A 16290-nucleotide genomic window follows, 5' to 3' on the forward strand; every position below is an offset into this window, starting at 1 on the left:
AACTTGTTGAGAGGGTTAAGATTTAAGCATATAAAAGCGAAAAAAAAAAAAATTTGAAAGGGTAATATTAAAGAATTTTGAGAAAGGTTAAAATAAGTAAAAGAAGAAATATAATAAATTTAGAGGAATTGAAATAAAATTGAGGGTTTAAAGAGAAAAAGTAATTAAGTAGTTAATCTCACAACTGTATCAATTCAATTGTGTTTTATTATATAGATGGCTGTGTGACTCTATTTGTAGTAATACTATTTTATTTTATCGGTGGAAATTTATTTATTTATTTAAATTAAGATTATAATTTTATTAACTTATCTATTTAATAGATGTGTCAAGTTGGGATTTAAGTTTTTGACATAATTATTAAATGGGTCAAGTTTGGGTTTGGTATATTTTCACAATACCATTACTTCAATATGACATGAACACAACATGACCCGACCTAATGCCTCCCCTAACAAGAAGCTTCAAAGAACATTCGTGACAGATCATGAAGATCGATGAACTACCACACGGACCATTCTAAGAAATCACTTGCAATCATAGGATAGTCTCGAGAGTTGATGTCGGGCCATTACATGTGTACGCATGGGAGGTGTGATGCAATCAAGAAAATTATACTAATCCCTACAATCAATATCGATCTATATGAAATCTGCAATTTTTTTTTCTTTTCTCTCAACCTTGTTTGACTCACAGTAAAAAAAGGTGATGTTAAAGGCACCCTAGTTATTCATTTGGGCAATTCATGTGCGAAAGGCACCCTAGTAGATAAAAGCATCCCATATTCTTTTTCGATTTAAATAGATTGACTTCCCCTCACCACAACAATCACTATCGTTGGAATTCCTCAAAAAATGGGGTGTTATTCCTCATTTTCAACCCACTACACATCAAGATGGTGCTTGGATGTGATTCTCTATCTTTTGGAATAAAGGGTTTGAAGTTTTCCAACTTCATCTATATTTTCTTCCATTTTTTTTTTTTTCTTAGATTAGTATTTTTAACAAACAAATGATAGAGAATTTAAGAGTGATGGGTGAGGAGTGATGAAGGGAGGGATGAGGGAGAGGAAAGAATGAGATCGTTATCGGAGTTTCCACCACCTTGATTCAAATAAGATGGAGGAAGAAGTGAAATCAAGTAAAAATCGTGTGGTGCCCTAATATCATGGTTTTTAAACTCAGTATCTCGTCTCGTCTCGTTCAGCTCTGATACCGAGTCGTCTCGGACGACGATACGTTTGAGACGTCTCGTGAGACAAATCAAAAAATTGCACATGAGTCATAAAACTCGGTCAAAAAAATGATTTTGTGAGTTGGTCTCGTTCAGCTCTGATACTGAGTTAACTCGGACGATACATCTTGGCCTCGGATGAGTTTAAAAACCATGCTTAATATGGGTAAAAACTTAAAAAAGAAAATCATAAGTTTCATTTGTTCATATTGCCAACAAGTGGGGATATTTCCACCATAATATGAGTCGACTCAGAATCGTCCTGAGTTCTAAAAGCGAGGCTAAAAGTTTCTTGAGGCACAAGCAAGGTGTGACATAGGTAACTGTGTGGACTATTATTTAGTTGGAGTGTAACCTATTTCTTTAAAACCATTGAGTGGGCCAGCCTTGAAGTGGTCAAGAATAAAACACGTGGAGTGATCCTAACCATTGCTAGAAAAAGATCCATATTTCCAGCTAAACCGCGTTTTTCTGTGGGCCCAACACTGTAAGAGTCTGGGTGTATGCCACGTAGACAATCATTGGATTTTGCTATATAAAGTAAGAAAAAAGTAGGGCAGATAGAGGAATTTTTTTTTTATCACAGCAGCTCTCCTTCTTGTTTGGAAGGAGAACAGAAAATCTAAGGCTGGAGGGCAGGGGGAGTACTGTCTTCCTCTCTTCCTTTCTTCTCTTCTATTAGTGAAGTTTCAGAAACCCTTCAGCCTACTTGTCTTCAAGGTCTCTCTCTCTCTCTCTTCTTGATTACCTTGCTTGATTAGCCTGTTTGGTTTCGTCTGTTTTCTTGATTGTTTTATTTATATACTTTATTATTATTAGTAGGTGTGTGTGTGTAAGTGGATGGGTTGGAGGATTCACAACTTGGGCAAGAGCTAAAAGGGTGATGAAATTTTTTTCTAAAAATTGAAGATAGAGAAATGGGAATTAGCTTAAATAAAAAACTAAACCAAGGTTGTGCTTAATGGGTTCTGTTCTTAATCATTATATGATAAATATAACATTTTTGGGATATTATATTGGGTTCTTGTCCCATTGATTAATGGAAATTAGTAAGGAGAATGGGTTTGATGAATAATTGCAATTTTTGTTTATTTGGAGCCAGGGTTGAAGATTGCGTTGGGGTTGGCAGAAAATTAGAAAAAAAATTCTAATTTAATTCAATAATTGAAGATAGAGAAATGGGTATATTAGCTTAAATCAAAACTTAAAGTAAGGGTAGTGCTTGATGGGTTCTGTTCTTAATTATTATTATATGATAAATATAATATTTTGAGATTCTCTATTGGGTTCTAGTCCCATTGATTAATGGGAATTAGCAAGAATGAGAACAGGTTTGATGAATAGTTGCAATTTTTGTTTATTTGGGGCCAGGGTTGAAGATTGAGTTTGGGTATGCAGCAAATTAGAAAAAAAATTCTAATTTATTCAATTGTTGAAGATAGAGAATGGGCATTAGCTTAAATAAAAAATTACACCTAGTGTAGTGTAAGTTGTTCTTAATTATTTTATGATAAATATAATATTTTGAGATTCTATATTGGGTTCTAGTCCCATTGATAAATGGGAATTATCAAGAATGAAAATGGGTTTGATGAATAATTGCAATTTTTGTTTATTTGTGGTCAGGGTTGAAGATTGAGTTTGGGTTTGCAGCAAATTAGAAAAAAAAAGAGTGTAATTTAATTCAATAGTAGAAGATTGAGAGAATGGGCATTAGCTTAAATAAAAAAATTAAACCAAGGTAGTGCTTAATGGGTTCTGTTCTTAATCATTGTATGAGTTGGGACTTTTTAGAATACATGATGGGAAGGATGGGTTTTGGAGAGAGGTGGATCAGATGGATAATGAAATGTGTAACTACGGTGTCTTACTCGATTCTCGTCAATGGGAGTTCGGCGGGCTTTTTTAGGGGGTCGAGAGGGTTGAGGCAAGGGGACCCATTATCTCCGTTCTTGTTTCTTATTGTTGTTGAAGCCTTGGGTAGATTGTTCATAAGAGTGGTTGATATAGGTAAGCTTTCGGGGTTTAGAGTGAAAGACGGACCATTAATTTCTCACCTTCAATTTGCGGATGATACACTTGTGTTTTTGGAGCATTCGAGGGATCAGGTGAGAGCGCTTCGTGTGTTATTATGCTGCTTTGAAGCTATCTCAGGATTACATATTAATTTGTAGAAGAGTAAGCTTTTCGGGGTAGGAGAGGTGACCATATTCATTTGATGGCAACCACGCTGGGATGCGGGCACGATACCCTTCCCACGTCATATTTGGGATTACCGTTGGGAGCACCATATAATAGTATCAAAATTTGGGATTGTGTGATCGAGAGGCTGGAGAAAAGGTTAAGCAGGTGGAAGGCCAATTATTTGTCGAAAGGAGGGAAGGTTACGCTGATTAAGAGCACTTTAACGAGTATTCCGGTTTATGTCCTATCGTTGTTCACGATACCGAGATCTATCGAAATTAGAATGGAAAGGCTATGAAGGATTTTTTGTGGAATGATAGGACGGGCAAGAGAAAGTATCATTTGGTCAGATGGAAAGTGGTTTGCACGCCTAAGAAGAACGGGGGTCGGGCATAAGGGGGCTTAGATTAGCAAACAGAGCTCTGTTAGGAAAATGGCTTTGGAGATTTGGCGAAGAGAGGAGTAGTTTGTGGAGGAAGGTTATTAGGGCCAAGTATAGGGAAAAGAGGTTAGGATGGTATAGCGGCGAGGCTAAAGATACTTATAGGTGCAGTATCTGGAAAGGGGTTCTTAAAGGACAGAAGATTTTAAGAAAGGGATTAGATTTAAAGTGGGTTTGGGAGATAGGATTAGATTTTGGGAGGATAGTTGGTGCGGCACATTGCCTCTGGCAGTCCAATTCCCGTCTTTATACACTTGTTCAATCAACAAGAACCGCTCTATCCAGCAGTGTTTGGTTGGCAATGAGTCTGGTCCTACTTGGGATCTGGGGTTTAGAAGAAATTTTAATGATTGGGAGCTAACTGAGGTGACATCTTTCCTTGATCTCATGAATACAGTTCATCTCAACGACAACGAACAGGATAAGTGGGAATGGTCAATGGCTAAGGATTCGAGATTCTCTGTCAGGTCTTTCTATAAGTGGCTTTCCTCTAATGTAGAGAGTTCCTTGGTGGGATCAATTTTTTGGTCCAGGTTAGTTCCCTCTAAAATATCTTTTTTCGTGTGGTTAGCTTCTCTCAGTAGGATTCTCACGTTGGATAATTTGATTGTGCGGGGTTGGATCATTCCCAACTGTTGTCCCCTTTGCATGAGTGATGGGGAATCTGTTGATTATTTATTAATCCATTGTTCTTTTTCTTATAACATTTGGTCGACTTTTCTCGGTCTTTTTCGTTTTAACTGGGCCCCCCCTCGTAAGTTCTCCTCGTTGTTAGTAGAATGGACCAGTAACGCTTTCCATACTAGAAAAAAGATCCTTTGGGCGATGCTTCCCTCGGCTATCACTTGGGGGATTTGGAACGAGAGAAACAACAGAGTGTTCAATAACAAGAGTAGCAACTTTCATGCAGGTTTCTTGGAGATCTTGGGTTTGCTATAACCTTTGGTCAAAGCAGAACATAGAATTCGCAGGAACTACATTTGATGATTTTGTATTTAGATGGCACTCCTTGTGTAACGACTAGTGTGTTTTTTATTTTCTGTTACTTTTCTTTGAGGCTCTCTCGGCCTCTCTGTTTCTTGTCTTCCCTTTCTGATCAATATATTATACTTTTCAAAAAAAATATTTTTGAGATATTATATTGGTTCTTGTCCTATTGATTAATGGGAATTAGTAAGAATGAGAATGGGTTTGATGAATGATTGGAACTTTCGTTAATTTGGGAGCAGGGTTGAAGATTGAGTTTGGGTATCTAGCGAACCAAATATCTATAATCTAATATGAATTGGTGTGGAGCTGGTTGAGAACTTATATGTGATTTTTTAATCTTAATTGAGTGTTTGGGGAATCAATTAGGCTTTTTGGACTTATTTTCTCTGAGCAATTTTGATGCTTTACCGGCTTCAATTTGGTGCAGCACCCTTTAGGATTTATACAAATAAGAAGCAAGTATAATACACGCTCTCAGTTCAACTTCATTCAATTCTCCGCTTAAATTCATGTACAAAGACTCTGGTTATAGGAAAAAACCAAACTGCTAACCAACTAAATAAATAAGTCTTTGACATGGCATGAAATATTAAATCTAGTGTTCTATTTTTTAATTCTAGAAAGCAACATTCTTAATTCAAAAGTTAAACTGCGGAACTAGGCTAATTTTGTCTAAGAGGATTGAGAAACCTAGTGATTTTATGCATCACATTTGTTGCACTGGTATGTCATTTTGACCTGCAATGGCTATACGGGACATGTGTTTAGTGATTAGTGATTAGTGATTAGTTTGCACACGGAGATGTTTCTAGTAGGATGACCACTCGGCATCTTTCCTGGTGATTTAACAACACTTCCCATTAAGTGAGTCGAGGTGCTCTATCAAGAACAAGTACTTGGAGGTTATAGAATTTTACAAAATATAAAATTTTGACATTGCTCTTAGGGAATATGTATATGGTTTCACTATTAGAGATGACAGACAATTGTCAAAAAATGGATTGATGCAACAAATTTTGTAAGTGGGTATCTTTCTAGTGATTATTCATCAATACTCTATTACTTGATAGAATTGATCATTAGCAATTCCTTCGTTTATGGTCTATTGAGCATCGCAGAGGGGTTGGATACATACAACATTTTAAGTGCTTATTACTTCTATGATGCATGTATATTTACTTCATGAATTTCTGTATACTGTCGCAAGTCTTGCAAGGATTTTGACTTGGCTTCTCTCTAAAAAATAATCTATCTTCTGAACCCACATGAGATTTAAATCCTTCGCTTTTAAAATAGAGTTTGTAAAAAATTCCACGGGGTGCTTGTTCATCATAGATTTAATTTCGTCAACTCCTCATCTTAGTTGGTTATTTACCCTTGTTTTGGTTGGACTTACTTTCTATTGGCTTTTTTTTGGGTTTAGGCATTTGAGCTGCCCATGGGATAGTTCGTGTGCCAACCAAATGAAACAATGAGCATTCAAAGCATTTCAGATTTTGTTCATTAAGAAAGAGGATGATAGCTTGAACAATCCAGTTTTGGTATCATATACAAGTATAAGCTTATGAGAAGATGAGTGAATCCATCACCTGTGTGAAGACCGGCCATGTTCTTATATCATTATAACTATTAGAACTACTTGTGACACTTGGGTCCCTTTTTTCGAAGGTAATGCAGAACATTATTAGTTGTTGAAGAAAAAATGTTAAGGACAAAGCAAATCAGTACCCTTTCCAAGTCCACAAGGTCTTTCTTTATAAGCGGCTCAAGATGTAGCACATATGATGAAAGTTCTTCATGTACTTGCTCTGAAGAAGAAACACGTCTTTCAAGAAACAAGCAAGAAAGTAACGAAGTTCCCAATCCACACAAAGCTTCTGCCTTAGCATCCAAGTCTTCTACAATTGTAGTAGCTCAACATTCTGGAGATTCGGTTGGTGCATGTGTGAGTATTGTAAGTGGTGATGTCCGTACTTCTCAGGAGTACTCAGTGCATTCATCTACTTTAGTTGGCAACTTTGTCAAAGTTAGTATTGCCACGGCTGGCTTTCTATCCGACTTATTGAATTTCAAGTTTCCTACATCAGATGGCATTGGGGCATCTTTCACACCCCAAAATTGCATGGTCGATTCATCAAGAACAGTCTCCGTCGTAAAATCGCCACACGCAAAGCCCCATAAAGTAGAGAAGTTTTCCCAAGTTCATGGAAAACCATCTGTTGAGATCGGGGGAGGGTCGAAACCCAAAACTCAGTACCATGATACGAAGGGTAAAGCGGAAAAGTATGGGCCGGTGAAAAGTTTGGACCATACTTCAGCTAAGGCGACAACAAATTCAGCACATTCGGATACACAGGGTCGGGAGCTGCCCATCAAGCAGAGGTCAAAAATTAATTCAAACCGCTTCCATGCAAAGTCGAAGTCTAATGGGCAGACTTCAGAAACAAAAGTTATGGGAGGCATTAGATCCGTGGAGAATTTTCAGAAGCCCATAAGATCTATGAGAATGCCAACAGAAACTGCCCCGTTTGCTAAGCTGGAGCGTGTTCATCATGTTTTGCGTCAGCTAAAGTGGGGTCCCATGGCAGAACAAACTCTGAAGAATCTTAACTGTCCATTAGATGCTTATCAAGCAAATCAAATTCTCAAACAACTTCAAGATCATACGGTCGCTCTTGGCTTTTTCTATTGGCTGAAACGGCGAGCTGGATTTAAACATGATGGGCATAGTTACACCACTATGGTTGGCATCCTTGGACGTGCAAAGCAGTTTGGTGCCATAAACAGGTTGCTTGATGAGATGGTTAGTGATGGGTGTCTGCCGAATGTGGTGACATATAATCGGCTAATCCATTGCTATGGCCGTGCAAATTACTTGGATGATGCAATCAAAGTTTTTTATAGGATGCAAGAAGCCGGGTGTGAACCCGATCGAGTCACCTATTGCACTCTTATTGACATCCACGCGAAAGCGGGTTTTCTCGATGTTGCAATGGACATATATCAAAGGATGCAAGAAGCAGGATTGTCACCCGATACTTTCACATACAGTGTAATAATTAACTGTCTGGGAAAAGCTGGCCATCTGACTTCCTCTTACAAGTTGTTCTGCGAGATGATTTCTCAGGGTTGCGTTCCGAACCTTGTCACGTACAACATCATGATTGCGTTACAAGCCAAGGCCAGAAACTACCCCGCTGCATTAAAACTTTACCGAGACATGCAGACCGCTGGATTCCAACCCGATAAGGTGACATATAGCATCGTAATGGAAGTCCTTGGTCATTGTGGCTATCTCGATGAAGCGGAAGCAGGGTTTGCAGAGATGAAACAAAAGAATTGGGTTCCGGATGAGCATGTGTACGGTCTCTTGGTAGATTTGTGGGGAAAGTCCGGTAATTTTGACAAGGCTCGAGGTTGGTATCAAGCAATGCTTGAAGCGGGATTGCGCCCTAATGTCCCGACATGCAATTCTCTGCTTAGTGCATTTCTTCGGGTGCACCGATTCTCTGATGCCTACGATGTGCTGCAGAGCATGCTTAGGTTGGGTCTTCGCCCTTCTCTGCATACATACACATTGCTACTCAGCTGTTGTACCGACACAAGGTCTCATCTCGACTTGGGTTTTGCTGTCAGCTCATGTCAATCACAGATCACCCCGCGCATGCATTCCTAGTGACGTTGCCCGCGGCTGGACCAGATGGACAGAACGTGCGGGACCACGCAAGCAACTTCTTGGACTTGATGCACAGTGAGGATAGAGAGAGCAAGAGAGGACTTGTCGACTCTGTTATAGATTTTCTCCATAAATCAGGTCTAAAGGAGGAGGCAGGTTCAGTGTGGGAGGTTGCTGCACAAAGGAACGTTTACCCGGACGCCGTAAGGGAGAAGAGCTCTAGTTATTGGCTTATCAACCTACATGTCATGTCAGATGGAACGGCCGTGACAGCATTGTCAAGGACGCTTGCTTGGTTCCGTAGAGAGATGCTTGTGTCAGGTATTGGGCCGAGTCGTATTGATATTGTGACGGGGTGGGGCCGACGCAGCAAAGTAATGGGAACTTCTCTTGTTAGACAATCTGTACAGGAGTTGTTGAATATCTTTGGGTTCCCATTCTATACCGATAATGGTAATTCAGGGTGTTTTGTAGGTTGTGGAAAGTCTCTCAACAGTTGGTTGCATCACTCTTTTGTGGAGCGAATGCACTTACTGTAGCTGTATTGGTGTGTTGGCGATCTGTTTATGCATTGTAGCATAAAAGTGCAAGTTTTGTCGGGTTAAGGGGAATGGGTTTTAGCCTAAAGTATGTTTGTATATTTAAAATTTTAGTAATTTATTTGAAACTGTTGCTTTATTAAATTAAACAATGTTGTTGTATCCTTTTGGTTTCTCATAAAGATAGGTGTGTTAAGCTTTTGGTTCCATGACAGAGATTGATAGAAGGAAAATGCTTACTCTAGAACTCCGCTTTGTTCAAATGGTTGGTTATCTATGGGGTTACAACAGATTGTCTTGTAAGAGGATATGACATAAGTTGCCCAAGTGGAAGGGCATATGTTGGGACTTGGCTTTGTGGGATTTGAGTAGAGATTGCCTTGCATGAGTATCTTAAATTGATAGAGATTCCATGTTCCAAGTGAGAGTTTTGATTTTCTTCTCATTGATTTTGAAGACAATAGTTAAAAACATGGGAGTAATTAATCAAATCATGAGAACAAGCTGCGACCCTATTTCCAAGACCCAAGGTGGAAGATGAGGGTATTCCAGTCATTTTCAGTTAGTGTTCCATAGAAGACTGGTCAAAGGGTATGTCATCAGTTTGAAAATGTAGGGATAACTCAAATAGAAAGCTGTTATTTACACCCCATCTTTTACTTATCACACCCGATTAAAACAGACTCTTCAAACGTTTCAAAGGTTTGGCTCAAATTCTAATCTCAACATTACAAAACATTATAACAAATTAACAATCGTTCAAACAATTTCAATTGTTGTTTACAACTATGATTAGATTCATAAAATCCTAAACCCAAAATATAGAAATCTAACAAAATAAAAAGAAAACTAATATTGGCACCCCAACTTTTCCTTATTCTAGACCAGGAAAATGATTCCTGCCAATCACGCACCTAGAAATCACATTTTCTTCAAAAAACCCTTTTTATTGCCAATCTTCCCCAACAACAATATGTTCATATGATATGGACCCCAAAGAGCACACACTTATCCTTCAACATTTTATACATCAATCTTGCAAACAAAACATCCCTCCCAAATAACCTACCAGTTTTCAGTTTCACAAATTTTTTCGTATATCACCTGATACAGAAACATGAGAAGAAACACCTACCATTATTAGAAAGCTACTATATTGATCCAAAAATGATACAGAAACATGAGAAGAAACACCTACCATTATTAGAAAGCTACTATATTGATCCAAAAATAACCTAAATAGCAACCAACATATTTCCTTGATGGATTGTGTTGTGAACCTTTATTTTTTTTTTGTTTTTGAAAAGTGCAATATATTGATAAAGGGAATCACAAAATAGAAGGAGGACGAGAAAGCCTCACAAAGAGCAATAAGTCAAAATTATAAATAGAGTTTCATCTAAAAACAAAATCATCGAAGGAAAACCCTGCAAACTCTTTGTATTGTTTTGATCAAAGATACAAAGAGCCCAAGATCTCCAAGAAACCTGCATTAGAGTTTTTACTCTACTATTGAACACCATGTTATTTCTCTCGTTCCAAACCCTCCAAGCAATAGTCAAGGGAAGCAAAGCCCACATGAGTCTTTTTTGGAATGGAAAATATTACTGGCCCACTTAACTATCAGCGAGGAAAACTTACGAGGAAGGATCCCATTAATGCGGAACAAACGAAGGAAATATGATCAAATATTATAAGAAAAAGAGTAATGAATTAAAATATGATACACAGATTCCTCATCCCTCAAGCAAAGGGGACAACAATTGGGAGTGATCCAACCCCTAACAATCAAATTATCCATCGTGAGTATCTTATTAAGGGAGGCCAACCAAATAAAAAAAAGAGATTTTAGAGGGAATAGGCTTAGACCAAATGATGGATCCCAAGAAGGATTGCTCAGCACGTAGATTGAGGCTCTCATAGAAAGACCTGACAGAGAATCTCGAATCCTTTGTACTCTTCCATTCCCACCTATCTTGTTCGTTCTCGTTGAGATGAACCAAATGCAGGAGATCAATGAAAGATATCATCTTGTTTAGCTCCCAACCATTGAAATTTCTCCTGAATCCCAAATCCCTCGTGGAATTGGAATCATTGCGTATCAAACACTACTGGATAGAGTAGTTCTTTTTAATAGAACATGCATACAATGAAGGAAATTGAGTTGCCAGAGACGATGTACCTCACCAACAATTCTCCCAGAATCTGATTCTGTCCCCCCATCTTCGCTTTGAACCTAATTCCTCTATCGAATTCCTCGCACATTTTAAGAATCCCTTTTCAAATACTACACCCATATGAGTCTTTAGCCTCGCCACTATACCAACCTATCCTCATTTCCTTGTACTTAATCATAATGACCTTCCTCCATAGTCTCCCACTCTCCTCCCCGAAATGCCAATGCTATTTTCCTAAAAGCACTTTGTTGGTTAATCTTAGCCCCCTAATCCCCAACCCCCCATTCTTTTTGGGCATGCAAGCACCTTTCATCTGACCAGGTGATACTTCCTCCTACCTCTTTTATCGTTCCACAAAAAGTTCCTCTTGAGCCTTTTCAATCTAATTTCTACAGACCTTAGGAGTCTGAATAAAGAGAGAAAATAAACTAGGATACTCGTCAATGTACTTTTAATTAAAGTTACTTTCCCTCCCTTAGAGAGATACTTGGCCTTCCATGTGCTTAACATTTTCTCCAATCTTTTAATCACATCATCTCAAATTTTGATACTATTGTAGGGTACTCCCAATGGTAAACTCAAATATGACGTGGGGTAAGGTATCATACCCGCACCCCAGAGTTGTAGCCATTAATTGAATATCATCCACCTTTCTTACCCTGAAAAACTTACTTTTTTGTAAATTAATATGTAATCCTGGCATAATCTCAAAACAACATAAATAAAACACGAAGAACTCTCATCTGGTCCCTCAAATGCTCCAAAAAAACTAGTGTGTTGTCCGCAAATTGAAGGTGAGAGATCAAAGGTCCTTCGTTCACCCTAAACCCCGAGAGCATATCTAACTCGACAGTTATTCTAAACAATCTACCCAGGGCTTCAACTATGATAAGGAACAAGAAGGGGGATAAAAGATCCCCTTGCCTCAACCCTCTCGAGCCCCTAAAAAAGTCCGTCAGACTCCCGTTGATAAGAATCGAGTAAGACACCGTTGTAACACATTTCATAATCCAACTAATCGATATTGTATCAAAATCCATGTTCTCCATCATATATTTTAAGAAATCTCAACTCACATGATCGCAAGCCTTTTGTAAGTCTATTTTCCCTATCATCCCATCATTGTTCTTAATCTAGAATCAAGACAATCATTTGCCATCAAAACACCCTCAAGAATTTGTCTTCCCTTAATGAAGTCACTTTGCTCGTCATTAATAATACTAGGGAGAACTGTTTTCAGCAGCGAAGCTAGCACTTTGGATATAATTTTGTACACCGAGCTCACCAGACTAATGGGTTTGAAATCTCCTAACTTATCCGTCTCAATTTTCTTAGGGATCAAGGCCACAAATGTGCTATTAAGGCTATAATCCAAACACTTCTTATCTTGTAACTCCTTGATAATTTTCATGAAATCTTGCGACACAATCTCCCAACAATGTTTGAAGAATTCCAAAGTAAAACCATTTGGCCCTGACGCTTTATTTCTGCTCATTGAAAAAATAACTGATTTAACCTCCTCTTCCTCCTCTATTTGTCTTTCCAACCATACCCTCTCCTCTTGGGTCAATGATTTGAAATCTAGGTTATCTGATCGCAGTCTTAAGGGTTCATTTTCCTTGTACAGATCCTTGTAAAATTTCACCACCCTTTTCTTAACTTCCTCCTCTCCTACAACCATGATATCCTTGATGTAAAGTTTGTTCAGCTGATTACTTCTTCTATGGAAAATTTTCACTTTGTGAAAGAATTTTGTGTTATTATCCCCTTTTTTCAACCATTTGACTCTCGATTTTTGTCTCCAACTTATCTTCTCCATGAGCGCAACTCTTTAGAATTTCGATTTCAACTCCATTCTTTTACCTCTTTTTTCCATAGTCAAATTTCTTTCTTCCTCCATTTTGTCTAAAGTTTCAATGTCTAAAAGATCTTTTTTTTTTTTTTTTCATGTCGATTCTCCCCAAAATCTCTTTATTCCACACCTTCAACTTTTCTTTCAAAATTTAAGTTTCTTCTTAAATACACATCCTGGATTTCCTATAGAGGGGCATTCAATCCACCATTTCCTGACGAGATCTAAGAAATTGGGTTGGATTAGTCACATGTTTTAAAATCTGAACGGAAGTAGGTATTGTTTAGGGTGTCTTGCTTCCAAAAAGATAGGGGTATGATCAGAAATCGGACTAGGGCTGGCCGATTGAATCACATTTTGAAACTGTTCTTCCCACGCATTATCAATCAGAAACCTGTCTAATTTGGACATCCTTGAATTACTTTGGTTGTTGGACCACATGAATCGTCTACCCAAGAGAGGGAAATCCATTAGGCAGTGTCTGCCTATAAAGTCATTGAAATTTCTCATGCTCTTAGATAAATTAGAGTCCCTATTCTTCTCATGGCTAAATCTAATAACATTAAAATCCCCACTCAGGACCAAGGCTTCTCTCAGTAACCCACTACATCTTCTAGCTCCTCCCAAAATTGCAATCTCTCCCTATTGATGGTTGGCCCATAAATCCCAGAAAACACCCATTAAAAATCCATCTTTTTTTATGCATAAGATAGAAATCGAGAAGGCCCCTATTAGGTTGTCTGTCACATCATAAGAATCCCATCGGCCGACCCTATAGTCGGGAGAGTTATCCAATTAATGTTTTTCCCCCAAATATCCTTAATGATCTTATCATCACACTGAGCTAATTTCGATTCTTAAAACGTAACAATGAGTGAATTTTTACTTTTGATAAAAGCTTTCACCAGTGTCCTTTTCCTCCTATCATCCAACCCTCTAACATTCCAAGATATAACTCTGATTGACATTAGAGACCTAACGAGTGCCCAAACCTACCAAATCCACCCTACCTCTTCTCCAGCTTGACCAATTCCTTATCCATTCTTAGTTTGATTAAGTTCCTTGTCATCTCTAAGGGAACATCCACCACCAATTCATTATTCTTGCCATCCCTATTACTCCAAATTTCCTGAATATTCTCATAGTCTAAGTGCTCACTTTTCTCCTTAATTCCATGCGCTTCATTGATACGCTTTACTTCCTATTCCAGGATAGTTCTATCTCTCATATCCTCAATAACCACCCTCAAAATCAGGGAGGAATCACCATCCCTTATCTCTGAAACTAAGCCAAACTCTTCTGCCAAATTCAAAGCTTTATTAACTTGCCACTCCACCATTTCCAATTCCATCCTAATTATCCATTCCTCGTGGGTTTCCTTTGGCAGTACACCCATGTCTTTGTCGGCCCAATTTTCATCGTTACACACCTCTGTTCGGATAGCAACTTCCTCTTCCACTGGTTTTTGGGTGGATAATAAAGATATTAGAGCTAATTGATTGACGTCTTCCCTGTTCTCCCTACTTCTATCCTCCTCTCGGACAAGTTCAAAGGAAGGAGGGGAATCAAAGGGGACTGTAGGGTATCAAGACCTATTCACAGAAAACACACTACGAGGATCACAAGACGAGATATCCAAAGAACAAATCGAAGGGACTAACGCAGAAAAGTAGTGAGCATTAAGATGGGATTTCTCACCAGGATACAGAAAAATCTGGGACAAAGAGGGTGGGCTAGTAACGTCCTTTTCCATCAAAGCTCCCATGTTGCTGTACATTCCTATCTTGGTGTTTGGGTTTTCAGCTACTAAAGATTTAACTGGGTGTCGCCATAGATCAATGCGAAGTCTGTCCCATATTCTCTTCAACGAAACAAGATAGTGATTGTACTGCCCCTCTTTGCTTATCGCCTCCCTTCCCGCTTCTGTTGTCTTCACTTCCTGATCGCCTCGATCTCCTACCTCTTCAAAAGCTTCCATTGTAATGGATGAGAATCTAGAGGTCGAAGGGGCTTTTCCCAACTCATTACAACCTGAATCTTTGTCGATCGTCTCACTCGCCACCTCTTTATTCATATCTCCACTAGACTTCACACATGCTGTTGAATCCTCCTTGCTAATACTAATTGAAACCCCATTGACAGACTGCGGCCTGGTTTTAGACTGTCCAGCCTCAGGCTGCTCGTTGACGTCCGTAACAACCTGTGCTACAAATCCTGTAGGTGCTGCTCGCAAAGCACCAACCACCCTCTGACGGGAGGTGTCACTGCTAGGTTCTGACCCAGCGACACCTAAAACTGGTTCTATGTTTCTCTCCGGTTGTTCCTCCGTACCCATTTTCCCTAAATCAAACAAGTTCCGCCCGATCACTTTGTTCTCCTTATCAGCGGCCCCATAAACTCTTCCCACCGGAGTTGGAGTGCCTTCGACATCAAACCCCATATTAAAAGATGATAGAATATGCTTTGCATTTGCTTGCACTAAGGTTAAAAAAGAGCTGCTTTTACCAAATATCATCCTGAAATTCGAGGATTATTCGTGCAGTAAGCATTGAAAGTAGTAATTCAGCAACTCAAAAAAGAACACTAGACAGCAAAATTTTCACCATTGACATTATATTGATACATATATGACGAGACCCGGGTGGGGGTGGGGTGTAATGTTTTCTATGTATAAAAACTCTGTAACAATCTATGCGACCACTAAGATAGAGTAAAACTGGTCTTCTTTGTATGAGACTATGTTGTATGCTATCGTCAATTTGCCAAATATGTTGAGAAGTCAGCAAGATAAGCTCTGTTTGTGCATTTATGCGGAGTAAAGCTTGCGGTTACTGCTCTTCCCTTCAATACCAATCTCTAAACTTTTGAGTTCTTTCGTCGTTTTGAACCTAAAAACCTCTTATATAGTACATCGTCGTCTTCCAAGCGAAATTATTGCTCCCACAAGAGTCACTTACATAAACAACAAAACTTTTCAGAGGATGCATCATCATGGATAGAATAAATGCCAAACCATCATTGGAGACTTGTTGCACCCACCCCATTAAGGAGCAGATTATGAGAGAAATTCATTTAAAAGTTAATCTACAGCTTCAAAGAAAAGAATCTGAGGTTGTAAATGCCCACTTTTACATGTGGTGAGAACATCGTTCCAACTGCCAGTTACCTGGATGAATCAAATTGGATAAGAAAAACCA

The 16290-nt window shown here is 38.7% G+C and overlaps 2 protein-coding genes and 1 pseudogene across 3 annotated transcripts in view; 1 reads left to right on the plus strand and 2 right to left on the minus strand.

The window, feature by feature from the left end:
* The first annotated feature begins 1801 nt into the window (after nucleotides 1–1801).
* On the plus strand, nucleotides 1802–9228 carry LOC147405690 (pentatricopeptide repeat-containing protein At1g74750 pseudogene; annotated as a pseudogene). The gene is made up of 2 exons (XR_015176024.1): nucleotides 1802–1953; nucleotides 6273–9228. The product of XR_015176024.1 is annotated as a pentatricopeptide repeat-containing protein At1g74750 pseudogene (transcript).
* On the minus strand, nucleotides 6312–15608 carry LOC147405691 (uncharacterized). Its single transcript, XM_086433497.1, has 2 exons — nucleotides 15294–15608; nucleotides 6312–15236 (listed from the first exon to the last, which is right to left on the minus strand). The coding sequence occupies exons 1-2, from the start codon at nucleotides 15606–15608 to the stop codon at nucleotides 14679–14681; spliced, it is 873 nt and encodes a 290-aa protein (XP_086289623.1). The 3' UTR covers nucleotides 6312–14678.
* The window catches only part of LOC147405692 (uncharacterized), a 32289-nt gene continuing 22310 nt past the window's right edge, over nucleotides 6312–16290 (minus strand). The window contains exon 14 of the mRNA XM_086433498.1: nucleotides 6312–16259. Coding sequence (XP_086289624.1) covers nucleotides 16173–16259 — 87 coding nt within the window. The 3' untranslated portion in view covers nucleotides 6312–16172. The remainder of the gene's footprint in view (nucleotides 16260–16290) is intronic.

This window comes from Akebia trifoliata, chromosome 3, assembly GCF_017979445.1.
Source record: "Akebia trifoliata isolate Shusen 1 chromosome 3, ASM1797944v1, whole genome shotgun sequence".
NCBI lineage: Eukaryota > Viridiplantae > Streptophyta > Magnoliopsida > Ranunculales > Lardizabalaceae > Akebia > Akebia trifoliata.